General features: G+C 41.3%; 2 protein-coding genes across 2 annotated transcripts; one reads left to right on the top strand and one right to left on the bottom strand.

Moving 5' to 3' along the window:
* Nucleotides 1-6,725: 6,725 nt before the first annotated feature.
* LOC308369684 (TRPM8 channel-associated factor homolog) lies at nucleotides 6,726-14,649 on the bottom strand (the record flags this gene model as incomplete). Its single annotated transcript, XM_080844192.1, has 9 exons — nucleotides 14,605-14,649; nucleotides 12,758-12,967; nucleotides 10,957-11,626; nucleotides 9,768-10,759; nucleotides 9,312-9,406; nucleotides 8,783-8,996; nucleotides 8,238-8,477; nucleotides 7,285-7,622; nucleotides 6,726-6,968 (listed from the first exon to the last, which is right to left on the bottom strand). Exons 3-9 carry the CDS (start codon nucleotides 11,568-11,570, stop codon nucleotides 6,726-6,728), a joined length of 2,736 nt encoding a protein of 911 aa, XP_080700318.1. The 5' UTR covers nucleotides 11,571-11,626; nucleotides 12,758-12,967; nucleotides 14,605-14,649.
* Nucleotides 14,128-19,914, top strand: pnkp (polynucleotide kinase 3'-phosphatase). Its single transcript, XM_080844193.1, has 18 exons — nucleotides 14,128-14,196; nucleotides 14,678-14,800; nucleotides 14,926-14,972; nucleotides 15,177-15,443; nucleotides 15,576-15,839; nucleotides 16,179-16,258; nucleotides 16,495-16,552; nucleotides 16,715-16,822; nucleotides 17,116-17,187; nucleotides 17,379-17,427; nucleotides 17,533-17,603; nucleotides 17,726-17,818; nucleotides 17,965-18,061; nucleotides 18,168-18,229; nucleotides 18,448-18,557; nucleotides 18,787-18,874; nucleotides 19,452-19,519; nucleotides 19,645-19,914. The coding sequence occupies exons 2-18, from the start codon at nucleotides 14,680-14,682 to the stop codon at nucleotides 19,763-19,765; spliced, it is 1,776 nt and encodes a 591-aa protein (XP_080700319.1). The 5' UTR covers nucleotides 14,128-14,196; nucleotides 14,678-14,679; the 3' UTR covers nucleotides 19,766-19,914.
* Nucleotides 19,915-19,991: the final 77 nt, after the last annotated feature.

The following is a 19,991-nucleotide window of genomic DNA, read 5'->3' as shown; positions in this document are numbered from 1 at the left end:
CTTCCAATTTAGCTTCAAAGTGCGCTAGACCGATACCTTTATTGTTTAAACTGTAAACTTCCCTGGGGAAGCATGCCACCAGACCCTCCTCCAGTGAAGACTATCTAACTTGATTAATTGGATCAAAAAGGCTTAAAAGTGCACCTTGACAAGCACACAGTTGGACTAAAAACAGGACTAACAAAAACAATATTATTTTTCAATTTGACCCCTGCTCAGAATATACATGTATTGTAAATTACTCACTGACTGTGTCAGTCTTGGATTGAAATGGGAACGTATTATGCACATTTCACGCCTAACAACAGATCTTTTCACCAGCCAGGGTAGGGCTTGTCAAACCTACAACTTCAGTCTTGCAGTCCATCTGTTTTGTTTGTGCACAGTCTAGATAGGAAGCAGTGCTAAAAGCTTTTTGGCAGGTGTTAAAAGAACAATAATTGTTGTTCGTTGACACTTTGGCTTTAGGCACATAGCTTACTGTTGGAACTCATTTCAAGCAACATATTCTATTCTTGTTTTGCAACAATACCCCCTGAAGCAAATTCTAACAAGGGCATTAGCAAGTATTCATTCATCCATGCATTTGTCATGTAACTATTTCTTTTTTTCCTGCGGAGCAGCTGATTCAAAGTGATGAAGGTGAAGGTGAGGATGCATTTGTAGCACAAACCAACTACAAGAAGACATAAGAACATGCTGGATCAGTTTTTGATTTATTAAAAAATGTCAAATGTGGCATGCCCTGCTCATTCCATATGTCCTTTCACTGTATATCCATACTGTAGACTTCATTGTGTTATAAGTCTTCTTCAGTATTACCTGAAATTTAATTTCAACCATCACAGCATGTCAAACACACATGTAAGTACACGTATTAAGAAAAAGTTACGAAGATTTTAGTTTTGAAAATGTATATTTTTAATGGTTTTCTTAATTTTTTTTTCGAGGTATGTCCTTACCGCAACAGAGATAGAACAGTACATTTATTTTTCTATATAATTTATATATATATATATTTTAAATCATCAGTTTTGTATTCAGTGCAATCCATTCTAATTTATAATCATACTTAGTGAACGTAAAAAAACATGTTAAAATGTAACATTTTATGAGTTTCTGTGTACCAGGAGGAAAATCAGACGGTTAACACAAATGTCAATTGTACACATATTCACAAAAAATGATATGACAAATTTATTTTTTATAATATTAGGCCAAAATGTACACTACCTATAACTTTAAATAACTTTAAAAATATTTTTATGAATAAAAATATTTTATGAATAAAAATAGATACATAATAATTATTATAAAAGACTAATGCATTGTTGCGGTAAGGACATCTTGTACCTTTTTAACAGAGCATGAGTGGAATAATGTTACGCCATTAGATTAGATTAGACAGGTACAGAACCAATGAAATGCAATATGCATTGAACACAACACAGGCAAACCAGAACATAGGAACAGGGTAAAAAAAAAAAAAACAGTAGTAGTAAAAACATTTTTAAAACAATTCATGGGCTCAAGTTGTTAATAATACTATAATGAACCCGGAAAAACCGTCACTGTTTCTCTAATCAAAACTGTTTCTCTCCTTCCATACCGAGGCAGAAACACTCATGTGCCTTGATGATACAGCTTGTGGCTCTGGTATGAGGCCAAGAATGTTCAAGAATGTCACTTTGGCTATCAACGTCCAGAACTATGCAACGGAAAGGATCACCATCATATGCAACGACAACCCATTTACCTACCAGCTCCTTGTCAACCACAGACACAGTTTGTATTGCCTGTGCCTCTTTGACGACCTTGATTTTGGTGACTGGGGCCGACACCTCCTCAGACGCAGGTGCCAAGATAACCTGATAGATAGATAGATAGAAACTTTATTTATCCCTATGGGAAATTCAGGGTCCAAGTAACTTAATGACAAAGAGACATCACACATAACATACAAATACAAAATACAACATACAACATAAGCAGGATTGTAAAATGAAAGTCTTTATGAATACAATAGACAAATAAGTAAAGATACTAAGAAAAAGATACTAAATAACAGTTTAATAACAAGGTCCTCATTAATGTGCTGAGGCTGTGTGATGAGGGTGACAGGGCAGGGGCAGGAGAGTTCTAGTATGATTTGGTGATTTGCAAAAGGGTTAGGCAAGACAGTGCAATTAAAAGTCAGTAGACCAGCATTAAATACTAAAAAATAAATATGGGCTAAATAAATACCTGTTGTGGTTTGAAGCAAGTGCATGGCTCTGGGTGGCTGCAAAAACAGCTCAGCACTCTCCAGGTTATTTGGCCAGGTACAGTTGTGTGGATCTGAAAATGTATAGGACAGACAAAACAGAGGTAGCATATGAAATAATACTGTGTAAGTATGTATGCATGTATGGAGTGATTGATTGATTGATTGATTGATTGATAGATAGACTGTTTAAAGGCCTATATACCTGGTGGATTTTCATGGTGCCTTTCACTGTCAAAAGATCCTCCTACACTACTTTGTCAACTTCTGAAATCTCCTGATCAGTAACATTGAAGAGTGTCACTGATGATTTCAGCTTCAAAAGCTCTTCAAACATCTTGGGCCCAGTTTGAATGTCTATGCCTTTGGCAACAAGGGCATCTGCATTCCTTTTTACTGCGGCTCCAACACCATCGGCTGGCCCCTTCCCATGGCCTGCTTCAAGGAAATTCCAAGTAATCCTCTTGAATCCCATTTTGAATGGCTCAGTGGCAACAGGAAGAAGTTCTTCTTAGACCTGTATTGGGTTGTCGGGCCATCACTAACCATATGGAGAACACTGGAGGCAGGGTACTTTTCTAGCAGATGGTGCAGAACTGGACGAAGATGGGCCCATATGGCTGATGGATCATGGCGGTAAGAGGCAGACAGAGTGCAGTATGCAAAGTGCTTTTCTTTTGTGTAGGCCACAGCTGTATGCAAGGTCATCTGCTGGTGGGAATCACCATAATATGTTGCCTGTATTTCTTTACCATATTTGCAGGTGTAATTCTCAGCAAAATCTACATGCAACAGCACTTCGCTGGCAGCTAAATTCTCTTTTAGTCTCCTGAGGGTGGCATATTGGTGTTTTATATTGAAGTTATGCTGCCCCATGTTTGTGTCCAGTGATTTTGAGAAGTCATCAAGAAGTGTTCCATAAATCTTCTCTTTAGTCGTCAAATGAACCATGAATTTCTTACTTCCCATCCCTTACTTCTTCTCTCTCTCCTCCACTTTGCTTTTTCACTGATGCCACCACACCTGGCTTTCTTCCTCAAAAGGACGGACTTGGAGACGTGTCCCATGGCATGTCACACACTCTCCGTACATGCACTCTTTTGAAAGAGTACAGCACATAGATGTCACTAGGACCTCCACCTTGCTGGTCAAAAGTATGCCTTGCTGGAGGAGCCTGTCTGCCATGAACTGGGCATTTTCACATGTTTTACAAAGGCAAGTGTCCCTGTCTCTAAGTGTAGGCGGAACAATCCAGAAGGGCTTTCTTTTGCAAAACTCACTATAGGAGATGTTGATGTGTGGATAGTCTGCTCTGAACTTTGAGTGTAGATTTTGGAGAGTATCACAGAGTAAGCGCTTTTGCATTTTTAGTTTTTTTTCGTGTCAAAGTGTCTCGTTTTCCTGTGGTTGCCCTACTATTGTCATCCCTTTCCAGGAACTGTGCCACAGCCATGTCATCAGAGGTGGTTAAGGCTTTTGACTGTGTTCTCCGGTGGAAAATCAAGGAGCGTGGCCTGGTTTTGTTTGCTCTCCAAATTTTTACTGAGTACCCAAACTGTTGAATGGTATATTTTTCAAGCCTGTACTTTTTAATTATCTTTCCAGCAATCAGCTTTGACAAGATCTGTTTCTCTTTGGGTCTTGTAAGTGATGTGCTACTGTCTTTCAGTTCTTCCATAACAACATTTTGAAACATTAACACCTTTCTAATATTGCCAAGGGATGTGCGTCTCTGTCGGCTGGCTTTGCGGCGTGGTGTGTCTTTTGGGTTTATTTTCTTTTGAGTCCTGGAACATCTTTTCTTATATTTTTCCACTTTGGCCAATGCCTTCTTCAGTTTGATATTTACATTAGTGGGGTCTCTGTATGTGTTTGTTTGTCTATATTTAACTTTTCTGCGCCCTCTCTTCTGAACAGATTGGCCAAACACATTTGGTGAAATAGGCCTACCATTAAGATTTTGGCGAGAATTCTCAGCCAAGATAGGCAAGACCAGCTCTGGGGATTCAGGTGGCGTGTTAGTTCTCTGTGTCCTCAACTGCTTTACGTTGTGCCCTCTGTTTTCTTTTTCTTACTTTCCACTGTCGTCTTTTCAGATTCACCTCTTTCTTTGTCATCTGTGAGACAATCTTCAGTTGACCACTTTCCCTTCTTTTTTTGTAACGTTCTCTTTCCTTCTTTAGATACTCTTCATGTTTTTCTGGATTGTTTTTAATTTTTTTTTTTTTTTACTTTTCCTTGACCTTTCTGTTGATTTAGCTTTCATCTGGGGTAGAAAATATGATATATTAATATTTTGGTTGATATATCGGCGGTAAAGCAAAAAAAATAGAAACACCTTTTCATAATGCACTGAAATGATTTACTTATATCAAAAATAATGTAATGTATATATATTGATCTATCAGTCATCTATTATCAAATAGTTTAATCTAAGCATCCTAAAAGTAGAGTCCCTGGCAGAAGTGCTGCAAAGTGCTGCGGTAAGGACATGCTGCGGTAAGGACATTTTAGCTAATATTGCAGAAAAATGACACCTAGCAAGGTCTGCTCTGTTAGCTATTTCTTACCCAAACTGATAAACACTAGTTACATTTTAATATGAATTTATTTTTGTGTATCATACCATTGCACATACATTTCAGTAACATTTCAGTAAAAAATGTGGGTTAATTTTCATCCTGGGGACTTGAAAGTACTCGTAGTTGCAGAACGGCTTAACAAATTATGCTTGTGGAGTCAAGTGCAGTTGAGAGATAGTCTGGGAAGTCCCGCCCCACTTCTTCCGGCCAAATTGATTTTGCCTCTGCACTGGGTCTGGCCAACTTTGGATAGCCGTTCATTTCAAGATTTCCACAATCCTTGGAGCCAATCACAAACTGGCTTTTGGCTACCTGGCGCGCCATTGGCGGATTTAAACTTACCACGGCTACGTTACAGAATCTACTGCACGGAGAGTTTTTAAACATTGGACATGGTGGCCGCCGAAGCACCGCAAAACTTCGATAAGGCAAGTTTTCTTTGAAAACAGAACAGAAACTTGCCCTGGAACAATTCATACAGAAAAAATATGTGTTTGCTTTATTACCGATCGTTGTATCGTTGTGTAGTATCGTTGGTCTGATTGGTTAAAGGCGTGTCCAATTACGTGAGTGAAGTGGATCGCTGATGATAGTTGGCCAGACTAACTGAGCAAATGCAATGCAGTGCAGTGAAGGGGCAGGGAATTCCCAGACAAGTTGAGAGACGCTTGTCTCCAGGGAAGAGATTACACTTAACTGTCACATTTTTCTCTTTTCACGGATACAAAAAAAAGGCTGTGATTGGAATACGGGACTGGAGCTGTCCCTGAAGAGACAAAACAAAATTACCCGTAATTTGGGATGTCCCTAACAATTTGGGACGTTTGGCAACCCTACTTGCACCTAAGTTATAACATATTTGAGTGTGCTAACATTAGCAATACAGTCAGCTAGTTCGAGGTGTATGCATGGGCTAACCATTTAATTGGCAGCACATTACCCGTATTTAACAATGATTAAACATGGACTTACCTGAAAGACATGCATGGGCATCATCTCGCAGTTTCTTACTCTTTCTTGTTTCTGCCCCTGACTCCTGTTTTGTTTTTGAGGCCATTTCGAAAACTTGACCTAGCCTACTGTCAAAGTTCGTCAGGCCAGAGATAGGAAAGGGTACCCAAGGCTAGCTTGGGAAGTTGAGTGTATTTTATTTATTTATTTTTGTAACTTTTTCTGAGCAGTTCCATATATCTCTTGTTCTGCCTGTTTTGTGATATACCTAAAGGGTGCCTTATATTTCTATACTGAAATAATATCGGCATTATAACTATGATGATTTTTTTAGTTAGCCTATTTTTAGCCTCAGGACTTAGTGCCCTATAGGGCGTAGTGCACGTTATGGGAGCAGTGGCACTGCCTCTCATGCCCAATTATACCATTTGTTGAGAGTTGATAATGGACAGTGTTGAGCACTGTGTTTTCATGAAATAAATATTTAGTTTTTTAATATATTCTACTCAAAACCTCTCTTGTGTGTTTTTTTCTCTCTTCGGTGAGTGCTATTTAAACCACATGCGTGACACAGAGGAAGTAAAGATGTACCTTCATTATTTAATAAATTGAACAGGTAGACAGATAGAACTCTTTGATTACATTGCAAGCTTATACAACACATCACAGTATTAGAAGAGAAAACAATACCATTTTAAGGACAGTCAATGAATTAAGAAAATAAAAAGCAAAGAAAATGTAAGACATATCAAAGCTAAATGCCGTTCTAAAGAGGTATTAAGAAACAAGCTATTAAGAATGTCCCTTTCTTACCCTCAAAACAATATGTAAATATACTGCCCTTCATGCCAAAGAAATTACAAAAAAATCATTATTGCAATCTAGCAAGCCTTAGCATATTTTAAAGACCATCAAAAGCCTTCCCTCTCTCAGGCATACTGGGCCATTGGATGATCACTCCAGTCAGGCAGACCTGAGAGCTTCTCCCCAGTGGCAGCCTCTATTGGCCAGCCCCAGGCCTTGAAGAAGGATGTCAGGTTCCTGTTCACCACTTTGGAGAAGGTCTCCGCATATGTGTTCATCTTGCCCTTGTTGTCCTGAGGCACTCCCTCCATTGAATGGTAGGCAGTGAAGACCTTCTTAAAGGCATCCCAGCCAAAGGTATCTTGGAGCTGGTGAAGAAAATGGTTTAAAAATGTTAACTGGCTTAGAATCGCGGAATGCAACTTCAAGTGGTTAAAAAAATATATATACACGTGTATATATTTTGGTAAACTGATGGCTTTAATTAAGAGGACAATTCTAATAAGTAACAGTCCACACACTGTCAACACCATGAAAGTTATTCACTATGTACAGTCAAGGGTTAGTCAGTCAGTTATTTCTGCAGAGGAATACATTGCCAATGCATGTCCTAGCAAACAGTAAATACTCCACACTGGCCAACTAGCCCACACTGTTGAGTTGCTCCCAGACGCTCCTGCTCACCTGCATATAAGTCTCCAGGGCCACCCACATGCTCCACTGGCCCAGTTGGCGCCCCCCCTTGGCATAGTCCCGTGCCCGGCACTGTCTGTACTCTTGTGACATGTTTGGGTGGGCTTTGGCCCGGTCCAGACCCAGCACCGTTTCGTGCACGTAGACAGACCACAGGTTGCAGGTGCACTCTGTGGTGTTCGGGGGGAACTCCCAGACCCCACGCTGCTGATTGTGGCCCAGCTCGTGGACGGCGCCCCACAGACCTGATGTACGGGCCTTCCCAGGGTTCACCAGGCCTGGGGCAGCGGAGGTGTCCATCATGACCGGATACCCGGCGTGCATGTAGCCTTTAAGAGAAATGGCAGGTCTTGTCAAAAAAAGGCATAGAGGTAGCATAAAAAAGAGAAAAAATATCATTCCCTTAGTATTATTTCTGCATTATCGTTCACTGGAAACATAGAAGGTAGGTCTGCCTTACTTACTGTGAACCCATGTTATGTCGGACGGGCAAGTGCCCTTACAGCATTACTATGTTTCAAAGGGAATGCTTCATTTAGCATGCTTCATTCATCATTTAGCCACAGTGCTCAATTAACATAGTTATAGAGTTAATATAGGCACAAATTTGAGACTCTAAAAATGGCCACTATTGGAAATATTTGGAAAAAAAAAAGTGTCTTCTCTGTCGTTACCTGCTAGATAAGTGGTGAATAAAATGAGGTAGGCTATACTATAGCGTTCATGTGAAGGTGAAGAGTTTCTGCAGTATAGCATTATAGACAGTAGGGGGCAGTATGTGATGATACCATACCCAAGGAGACCGTATGTTATGGTAGACTCAAATGAGACACATTTTGTCTACACATTTTAGACCTTTTAGTTCTCCATGCAAACATTCAAAATGGCCACTCTAGGTAAACCACCCACCCGCCCCTGTGTAGTACATTTAAAAGTAAACTGACCATGTGAGATCTGGACGTCGGCCACAAATCGTTCTTTTCGGGGGAACTTGGGAGGTTTGGCTGCAAGGTCTGCTATTCCCCTCATGATGTCATCCCACATCGACGCCACTTCGTCTGGCCGGTCTAGGCCTCGTATGAAGTCCGAGTGAAGAGTCAGGATGATGTTTTCAAACTCCAGCTCGGCCCAAGGGGCCGGTGCATTGCGGATCCCCTTCACCCAGTCTTCTACTGTAGTCTCTCCTAAGAGAGCAGGGTCGGGGGCAAAAGGGCAAAAATGTAAGCTGTGATACTGTGCCGTGTAACCATTGAATGTAGGAAATAAAGTGTCATTGTGATTCCTTGAAATATGCTTAAATTCACCTCAGTATTCTGTTTCTGTTTCATAGTGGACTAGGAAGGCCATGACCATCACTCAAAACTATTTCATGTAAATCAACTATATTCAAGGTATTAATTCAAAGTACTAATTCAAAGTACCAAAGTACTAATGCCAGTGCCATGTTTTTTCTTATTGTCTTTACAACTCATGTCTCTCTTTTGCTCACCAGACTTGTAGTAAGGTGCTCGAACAGCTATCTGCACCACCACCTCTGCCCCCTTCATGCTGCAGTTGGGTGGGGCGATCAGGTAGATGAGACCCCCCCAGAGGTTCCACACCTGCACCATCTCCTTGTCCACAGGAAAGCGCTCACACACCACAGGTGCTCGTTTCAACTCATTAGCCTGGCCGATATTATCAGTCTGACAGCCAATCTGGACCTGAGGGAGGAAAATATGTATAGCATTACATAATATTGCAATTTATTAGTTATTATTATTATCCTTATTATTATTACATTATTGCTGTATTTTATTGTTAATCTTTTAGTCTCAGTCAGTAAAAATGCATTCAAAAAAAAACTCCGGGTTGGGATGGATAATTTTATGTCAGCCATCTATATTCATTCATCATCATTAGTTATATGAACAAGCATATGCATGACAAAACAGGATTCATAGGTCTCTGTGACAACGCATTACTGTATACAATACGATACATAGTCAAACACAGATGAACTCAAACACTGGACACACCTTCCAGCCCTTTCCCACGATCTCGGGTGGCATGGACACGTATGTTCTCATTCCAGGGCAGAGGTACAGCCCAGTGCTGAGCCACTCCTCCCCACCTACAACACACACCCAAGCCATGGAGCCACAAAGCAAGCACAGTCAATTGGGAGACATCAAAAGCTTTGTAAAAGTAGACTGGATTGGACATTTAGGAAACTATTCATTTTTAACCTAAATGTCACTTGCATTAGAAAGTGTAGGTACCGTTACGACTTAATGACTCTCTTAATTTAACATAAAACATCTCCGACACCGCATCCACATTTACTGCATTTATGTCAGCAGCCCACATTGATGCAGTAAAGCAGTGGTCTTGAAATTGAACAAGAGACTGCACCATCTTGCTTTTCAATTCGTACTGTTTAGGAACTGCTGTTTAACTTAAACTGCTGACTAAAGAACCAATACTGGACTAACCTGCTGAGTTTACACTGAGGCTGACCCTTGCGTTGTGGACAACTGGCAGAGCTGGCTGATCCTTGATGAGGTAGGGCAGAAGGGCATCAGGGTCCTGGCACACCTTGTAGACCTGGCTGCCCACATTGAGAAGCAGGTGGTCCTTGGCACTTTTCACGGGGCATGTGTTGCACACCTGTGGGATGCCCGCCTGCTTCACCATGTCAGTCAGCATTGCCACTATTGACGTATAAGCTGCACACTCGTGGGTCTCCATAGCAAGGTAATGGCCACAGTCCTTCCCCAGCTTCTTCAGACAGCCTTGCTCGTGGTCTGACAGGCTATGGCCTTCATTCACATGACCGGCAAAGCGCCGGAGCAAGCCCCTAAAATGGTAGGCGTCCGAGCAAGCCTTCTCCAGATCAGGCACCTTGTAGAGCCCTGAGCTGAGGGTGTCCCCCAAAATACAGAGCCCCATCTTATTCAGGATGTGGTTGCCAGGGTACTCGGCCATGGCATTTTGTCCCGGGTGGCTTTGAGCCCAGTACCAGGCATGTCCCCCAATAAGGAGCCCGCCGCCTTCAGCGACAAAGTCCTGGATCTCCTCACACTGAGCATCGCTGTAGGAGGTGCAGACGTAGACGCTGAGGTCTTCTTTGAAGTCCGTCACTTGACACTGCAGCCCGGATTTGGCCAGAACAGATTCTGTGAATTTCAGCTGGGGTTTGATGCCCACCACCCCATTGCGCCCCTCGTCTAGCCAGTGAAGAGCGTTGGAGAAAAACTTGGCAAGGGAGTCACGCCCAATGTAGCCCTCATGAGTGGCCACGACGACTCGGCCCTGGCCGTAGTAAGCTCCAGCGAGGAAGGCCCTACCATCAGGTGTGGCGCCAATGGGGAATGCGAGGGGTCCATGGACCAGGACCTCTGAAGGTACTGCACCACCCTGGATGTCAAACTCTGGCACGCCATTCAGGAGAAACTCAAGGTCATCTTTGAAATTTTTTCCAATCCTGAAATAGATGCGTGATTAGTGTTCAGAAATCATAAGACTTAAATATATAAATATACTGCCTTTGTTGTGGTGTTTTTGATTCACAAGGTAGCATTTGTATCTCTAATTACATTAATCTACATTAATCTAATTACATTAATCATTAATCTAATCTGACACAAAACAAAAAGACTTCTGTACATGCTTAGTACTTACGAAACAGCCAACCAACTGGATGGTATCTTTGGGGGCAGAGGGAACACTCCAACCTCTCCAGAATGTTCTGAAAAGTAGATCCCTGCCACACTGCACACTTTGTTCCCTGGAAAACTCAGCAGTGTGTTTTCCTTAGGATTTTTCTCTGCCCAGCTCCAAGCTTGGCCAGCGACAAGTAGTCCTCCCCCTGCCTTGAGGAAACTAACCAGCTCCTTAGCATGTGCGTCCACACTGTAAGCATCTGTAAGATACACGCCAAGCCCATCTTTGAACTCACAGACCTCCGCCTTGATGCTAGAATAGTGGAGGTTTTCAACAGCAGCCTTACAAGAGGGATGAATGCCCACAGTATTTCTATCAGGCGATTGTACTAGCCATGCCAAGGCTTTTTCCACTATGCCAGGGAAGTCAGTAATGTGTTTCTCGTGCCCGAGAACCACTATGCGCCCCTGGCCATAGCTTGAGGCAGCCATTAATACCTGACCTCTTGGGTTCATGGCCAGGGGGAAGGCATGATCGCCAATCAGGACCAAGTCACCGGGTACATGCTCTTTCTTGAAATCCAGTTCCTGAATTCCACCCATAAGTGTGCAGTATGCCTGTTCTCGTGCCATATTTGGTTTGTAGGTTATAGGCTACTGTTCACTTTCGGGAATATGTGTCCTTTTTGCTGTAAGAAATTCAGAGCAGGTCAGGGTATTGAAACTTCAAAGCAATTTTCATCCATGACAAGTAACTTCTGAGTTCTCGTCTCAGCATTTCACGTTCAAAATCCATGGAAGGGACAGGACGTTCCTGCACTGCTGCTTCTCAGATGACATTCGCTTCTCAACTAAATTCTACACAGATTGAACGCAATTAACTTGTTTTCACTACTCTTAAATTGTTTCCACCCGATCAGCGGCTGATAGTCTCACTGACAATGTGAGGGGTAATTGGGGAGTCATACAGATCTCCCACAGGTGGATTTTGAACATGAGATGATGGCAGAGAACCATAGGTTATTTTGCTGTAATCCCAGTTCCTTGAAACATTGTGTGGACCCTGGTTGCCTCACAGGAAGCAGATACATCCACTGAGGAACAGCAGCGCAGCAACACCTGCCCTGGGGCAGTGGGAGGTACCACCCATGTCATTGGACTTGCACTGCTGTCTGTCAAGCTTAACTCGGTTGTATTAAGCATGGGTGTAATAAACACTATCCATCAGCTTACAACAGGAGCAGATCAAGTAAACATATTCTTAGATGGGTTACTGGTCCATCGGTTGTTATTGATAAGACCTTCCTCTTTTGGTAGTTCTGTCTCCCACTCTATCTACATGCCTGCTTGTAGTAACACAAAATTAAATCCAGACGAGGTAATTTAAATAGCAGATATAAAACCTGGGGATTGGTATTAAGTTCATAATTGTACCTCTTGCAGACCTTCTGATTTCATTAATTTTATTATTGGGCATTTAAGCTGCATAGTAAGAAATATCAACCACATATCTGGGGAAGAACTTGGCTCATGGGGGTTCTAATTCAGAGCCAATATTCCAGTTACTATCACAAAACCACTGACCAAACTACAGTTTTACTTCAAACTAAGCAGGGTGTTACAGGTAATGTTGAAAGCTATGTCTGACAGCCAAGAAGAGTATTTTATATTTGACAATCCCATTCCTAATTTCTCCATACTAAACAGATGGTAAACTGTAACAAAATGTAACAAAATACTACATCCTGAGATTTTGTGATAGCTTTAAACTGTAAAATCTAGTCTGGGTAGAAGTGAGAAAAAAGGAAGGTTCAACTCACCAGTCCTTATAGCAGTTAAGTCCTCCAAAGACTATGCTAAAAGAGAGAAACATTAGCCTACAGTCTAAGCCTTAAGTGAAGGGTAAGGGTGGGACCGAAATTCTCCAATGTCTTGTTTGTTCCACCTTCGGGAAGGGCACAGAAGAGGAAAACTCCCATCACCAGGCAGCACAGACACACCCTCTAAACTTGCTCCTCCAGGACACGGACCTGCCAAGTCACACATGCAAATTAGACGAGTGCAAACAAAGTCACAAAGGTACCAAAGCCTATGTCCATCAACAATCATGTCATATGACATAGGCCATTAAACTGCACAATATTCAATATAGGTGTAACCGAATACAACCCTGAGTAAGGCTGTCAGTCAGAGTAATGGAAAATTACTGTAGGCCTAATATCTGTGAGGGACAGGTCGCAGTCATTTACCCCACTGGAATAATACCACCCTGCAAAGTGGCTGCGCCCAAAGGTGTGTCAATGAAGGCTCTGCCCATATGGATACGCCACGGTATGCATTCACAGCTTTCAATAATACTAGCCAACTGACTAAACACACAGGCATAACTAGTCTGAGATCCTTGTTAAAGATTTTGTAGGTTTGGCCGGGAGGGACAAAATAGGTGGCTCATCTTCTACTGTCCTCTATTCTGCTATGCATGAGTTTTAAATTATGGTGCAAGATTTGAACACCCCTTTTCCAGTGCTCTTGAAGTACGTTGTAAATTGCCTGGAATAGTGTATGGATTGTTCCGAGCTACTTAGTTTCATCTTCATAGAACAAGGACTGCACCATATTTGTAGGAAATTCTCTTTTAAGTGCACATCTAGAACGTACGCTACAGCTAAAAGGACCGTGAGGAGAATTCCACGAAATGTTCAATGGGTAAAGGGCCTTCCTTTAAGTGCAACTTTCCCCGGGTCGGGGAATAAAACTTTGCTCGACCGCGTTGTGAGGCAACTTAGTGAAAACAAGCACCTGTAGCAGTCCTACTCCTAAACCACACTATTATAGAATCAATACGCGCATCTGACAGCTTCACGACCGGGTTCCCAGGCTTTACAGCTGTTTTTTTTTTTCACTGAGTTTTCCCGGATATGACGCCACACAGCCCATACGAATATCTGCCCAGTCGTTTTCTTGCATGCATACGGTCCCACAGATATACAATTTGAAAGACCAAACAAGGTCTAAACTGATACACAAAAGTTAATGATTGTTAACTGAGTTTACTTCTGTACGTGTTTTCAGTTGGCTTGTTAGCGCATCTCAAGGCAAGCCAGAGCGGAACAAAGGTCTGAAGTCAAAGTTCTTGTCGGAAATGTTTTCGTGAAGATCTTTTAAAGGCACGCTATTTTGATTGTTTGCACAGCTAGCTAACTTAATTAAGAAACCGTATTCCCAGCTTTACCGATGTTCCGATAATCCCTAAGAAGCGGTAATGCCAATGGATTTTGCAGTTTTAAATTGCCACTGTAGAACAAGTGAAATAATTGATATCTAGATTAATACTGTTTGAACATGTAACTGCACTGGTACTTCACCGATAGTCAAGCTAGGTAACGTGAACTATCTAGCTAGCAAGAATCTGCATCTGCAACCTTTCATTAACAAAACAGCTTTTCTGAGTTAAAGCAAAATTCATAATCCAGACAGCAAAACAGCAGAATATCCCCTCGTCCCGTTTGCACCTTGGAACGCGTTTTTCATATCAGACACTTGGCGTTTCTGTTCGCTCAAGTAGCCTTTGTCAGTAAACCATGCTATTTGCTGTAATCGAGTTATTATGGGAACACAAGCTATGCTAGTTACTACGTATTTAGCTGTTTTGGTTAATTAGGTCTACCTGAGTCGGATGACGTTTGGTTATGAAAGGAGGAGCCAGTAATTCTCATTTCCTTCTTGTTTTCTGTTGTTAGCGATGGAATGTGTGTTGAAAGGTGCCTCTGGAGCTCGCGTCCCACTGTACGACGGGCGGGCCCTGATATTGGGACGGGGCCCACAATCTGGAATAGCCGACAAAAAATGTTCCAGACATCAGGGTGAGCCAGCATGTGACTTATAACAATTGGCCACGTATCATCCCCGACCTGCCTGGTAGAGTTATGGGTGGCATAGTAAACCTATTTGTCAGAATGATTCCATTGTGCTCTTCTTTTCTTACTAGTTAAACTGGTCGCCAACTACGCAAGTCGAGAAGTACTTGTAACACAGGTAACATAACAAACAAACACACACACACACACACACACACACACACACACACACACACACACACACACACACACACACACGTAACATTTCCAATCACCCAACTTAAACACATTTAACTCCCCACAATGGTGACAGTTACATGTATTAACATGAAATTATAAATGAAGTGTTGGCAAATTAAAATTATCATCTTTAATCACACAGCTGGGTCCAAACCCTTCATCACTCAACCATGAGGCCTTGAGCCGGGGGCAATCAGGTATTCTGGCTGAAGATGGCACACTTTACCTGGCCAATCAGAGCCACTCCTTCACTGTCCATTTTACTGGGAAGTCCAATGGCTCTACCTCCCATCCCACTCAGAAGAGGAAAGCACCAGAAAAAAGAAGCGAGACAGACAAAGCCAAGGAGGAGAAGAAAATGAACTCCAAACGGAGCATACAGGATTTCTTCACAGCATCTCCCAAAAAGGTATCGAAGGAAGGCAAAGTTTTCTTCTAAATAATGTTTTAAGCCATGTCATGACAGAAAAACATTACAGCTAAATTAAAGATATGGAGCAACACTAGTAAGAAAGTTCTGTATTTTTCTCTTTGGATGTAGTCAGTGAAGAGACCTCACAGTTCAGAGGAAGATGAATCTGAACAGAAGCGTGGGCGAACAGAGGCGTTGTCCGACGATGATTCGGAGAGGCTTGCTGAGGAGAATCTGAGGAAGCTGCAGAATCTCGCTGAGAGAGCCGGCTCTTCTCAGCAGGCATCAGAAAAGACGGCCCAGACCGGGTCCTCAGCCTGTTCCAAGAGTCATTGGCAGAAGATTGGCAATCTTCTGTTGTACACAGCTGCAGGTGTTACAGGAAGCTCAAAGGTGAGGCATGTTGAATGTGTAAAGGCAAGAGGCAAGCGACTATAGGGTCACTCATAGGGACCTTTACTAAATCTTTAGGGCTATCAATGATAACTGCTAAGTCATTCACATGGTTTTCCAAGCTTATCCCTAAGCAGGAATTGTTTGCATTGTTGTTTTAATAGCAAGAAGAACAATTTATGAACACTCATTAATGTCTGCATCTTGGAGGAGTGTAATTTGATTGGCTGAGTGATTGGCTTGGTTGTGTTCAAATATCAACAGTCTTTCTTTAAAGCAAATCACGGACTACATCTTGAACTTCTCTTTGAACAAACCCATTTCTCTGCCTCATTTCAGATTGCTGGTTTTGACATTGATGGCTGCATCATCACAACCAAGTCGGGTAAAGTGTTTCCCACAGGCCCAGATGACTGGAGGTAAGTAACTTTTCCTATTCTTTTGCAATGTTCTAGAATCTATTTGACCAATATCTTCCAATTAAGCTTTTCTGAAATGTGTCATAGCACATTTTTCACTATTGAACTGTGAGAACATGAGTTGGGAAATAATGAGAAGCTTGTTAAAGTTAAAAATGAATTGAACATTTCATTTTGAAGACAGTGTCCTTACGTGGTGCCTCCATTCAACTTTTATGTTCTTATCCCCTTTGCAGAATTCTTTTCTCTGAAATTAAGCGCAAACTTGCCAGTCTGCTTGGATCAGGTTATAAGGTGTGTTTTGTTGGTGGCTCAGATGTATAAAGGAGGTCTGACATTGAAAGGATAAAAACAATGAAATGCCCTGGGTGTTTTAAGGAGAATATAAAAGAATGGGTGAGCGTGGCTGCCCTTCAAAACAGGATGTAAAGCAAATGTTCTCTCAATGTCGATCAGGTGGTGTTTTTCACCAATCAGATGGGCATAGCGAGGGGCTCACTGAAAGAAGAGGTGTTTAAGTCCAAAGTAGAAGACATTCTTCAGTCACTACAGATACCTGTGCAGGTATGTCGAGAGATAAAAGCGTCACATTTTACGTGGCTGTATATGGCTTTACCAGGACCTGTAACTTCATCTTGTATGAAAAACTAAGAATGTTTTAAATAAAAGATTTATCAGATTGCAGAGTTTTCTTAAAGCTATGTTAAAAAGCTAGTACTCACAATTACTAAATAGGATTATTTTATGTTAGAGAATATGATTCACAAATAAAACCACCAATGTATTACACCTGAATTTCCCTAAGGGGATTAGTAAAAGTTTATTTTATGTTATATGCATTTATGTTTGTGTTTTAGGTATTTGTAGCTGCTGGTCCAGGAATCTTTAGGAAGCCAGTAACAGGAATGTGGAAGCATTTGTGTGAGGAGGTACATGTCAGTCAATTAAAAATGAATTTGTAATATTGCTGCAATGTTATATGAAGGTTACTACGAGTAGAGAGAAAGGCAGTGATGTAGAAGGTCTCCTGATTACTGCCTCCTGGTGTATGTGGAGAAGAACTGGAGGAATGCACACTATTTGAAGTGATGACACAGTTTGATGATGTGGTTTTATGCAGGTGAATGATGGAATTCCTGTGGACAAATCGCAGAGTTTTTATGTGGGAGGTCAGTATTTTAAGTTTTTTTATTTTAAGGATGTAAAGAATATCCAACACTTTTTTAGTTTGTTTGCGATACTTTTTAATGCCAAATTGTTTCTCTGTTCAACAGACGCAGCAGGGCGCCCCGTAAACTGGGCCCCTGGGAAGAAGAAAAAAGATTTCTCCTGCAGCGACCGATTGGTAAGAGAAGAAATTAGGAAATTATTCCTTTTCTCCTTTATAGTAGTTAAGTGGTTGGAAATACAACAGAAAAGAAAAGTGGATGCCTTCGTGTTTAATTTATTCCATCATGTGACCCTCAGTTTGCTCTCAATATTGGACTGCGGTTTGAGACTCCTGAGGAGTACTTCCTTGGCTGGAAGAAGGCGCCCTACAGTTACCCTGCATTCGATCCAGTAAGAAACTATTATGTGAACTTAACCCCTGTCGATATATATGTATATAGTTTCTGTATTTGCACAGATATTGCACAGACATCCTGTGTGTTTTGATGATTGTGGTTGTACTGAACTTAACACCTGTCTTAAACTGTTTATTTCAGAGGAAGCTGGACCCTAATGGCCGTCTGTACGACCCCCCCTCTGCCTCTCTTATATCCAGTACGCCAGAAGTTGTTGTGGCCGTGGGATTTCCTGGAGGTAGGTTCGATCTGCCATCTTAGTGGTTTTGTTTTTCCTTTTTGATGATGTGATTGCTTGAGGACTTCCTAATGACGAAACCTCTCTTGTTTTGTCTCGACCTCAGCTGGGAAGTCAACCTTCTTCCATAAGCATATGGTACCAAAGGGCTACACGTATGTTAACCGAGTGAGTTGAGATATAGGTTTACACTCATTGCACATCAATGACACTTTCTAATGTTCTTGTAGGCAATACTACTGGGATATGGCTTGATATGAAAAACCTGTTTTATGAAATAAGGTTCAAGATGTAATGTTTGATGCACAGACCATCTAAAAAGTGCCTTATTCATTAAAAGTCATGTATTCCTTCTGTTCTTATTACCCCTCTGCGGCGTCTCCTAGGACACACTGGGCTCCTGGCAGAACTGTGTGTCAGCCTGTGAGAAAGCTCTGAAGCAGGGCCACAGTGTTGCCATAGACAACACCAACCCTGACCTAGAGTCTCGCAAACGGTACAGTTGCCACAAGAGCCAAACAACCAGTTTCATCAGATGCAGATCATACATAGTGATGATGTATTGTGAATGACTGTATAACTACGTAAATGTACATTGCACAAAGTCCTAGAGGACTATTATACTATCTGTATGGATGTGTGTATGTGGTATACTGTCATCTGATTTGTAATGTCATTGCCACCTTTTTTTCTTATTGAAAACGTCCTAATATTTTGTACTGCAGGTATATAGATGTCAGTATAAAAGCTGGGGTGCCTTGTCGCTGCTTTCATTTCACTGCATCTATTGAACTGGCCAGACATAACAACAAAGTAAGTATTGTTCCTTCTGTTGTGTATTTAAATAAGTTATGTGGCATGTTTAGCAAGTATTGCTGTTTATAGGCAGAGGTGGGCAAAGAACACAACTCCATTACTTGAGTCAAAGTATAGATAAACCTGGTAAAATATTACCCTTCTACCTACTTCAGTGGTTCAGTCAAATTTTTACTTGCATTAAAGTACTGAAGTACTTGCTTTTAAAATTACTATTTCAGTACATATACATAAGTACATTTTCTTTTTAATGTCAATGCATTGTTGAATTTCATCTGCTGACTTTCAAAGCTATGCTTCAAAGTAATGAGTAACAGGAACCTTCATAGAAATGTAGTGGCGTAAAAGTTATAAGAATCCAAAACAATTGATACTCAAGTACAGATACTCAAAGTATTGTACTGAAGTAAATGTACTTCGTTACCGTCTACCCCTGTTAATATATATATACACTTGTTAATAGATCTTTACATAAAAAAAAATGTATACAAGTTAATTGAAAGTAAATCTACCAAGGAAGCACAATGACACTGCCAGTATATACATTCAAATGATTTTCATGTACATTTTCCAGTTTCGGGAGATGGTTCCCTCGGATACAAAACACATGATGGTCAATGACATGATCTTCCATAGCTACAAGTGAGTAATCTTAATTAAAGGAATATAACAACCTAACGGAATATTTTGTTTAACATTTCTGTAGATATATGGCAGTGTGAGTTTATGATATTAGCAACAGTATTTTTATATGTGTTCCTTATCAGGAAGAAGTTAGTGGCGCCCAGTCTCTCTGAGGGCTTCTCAGAAATTCTGCAGATCAACTTTCTGCCTCATTTCAAGAACAGTCAAGAGGAGGCTCTCTTCATGCAGTTTTCTGAAGGCTGAAGACTGAGCTGACCAAGAAATGGCAAGTGGGGTAGAGAAGCTGGTAACAGGCACAGCTAGCCAGTACAGCAACAATTGGCCTAATCTTGTTACCGCACCGCACCGTCCAAAACATCCAAACTCCAAATGGACCTCCCACTACTTTTTTTCTACACACCTCTGACAATTTTTTTTATGTCAGTGTTCTGTTGAATTTGTCAAAATTTTAGAAAATCATGTAAAGGTT

The sequence above is a fragment of the Sprattus sprattus genome, assembly GCF_963457725.1.
Source record: "Sprattus sprattus genome assembly, chromosome: 9".
In the NCBI taxonomy this organism is placed as follows: Eukaryota; Metazoa; Chordata; class Actinopteri; order Clupeiformes; family Clupeidae; genus Sprattus; species Sprattus sprattus.
This window is presented reverse-complemented; position numbering and strand designations above follow the sequence as displayed.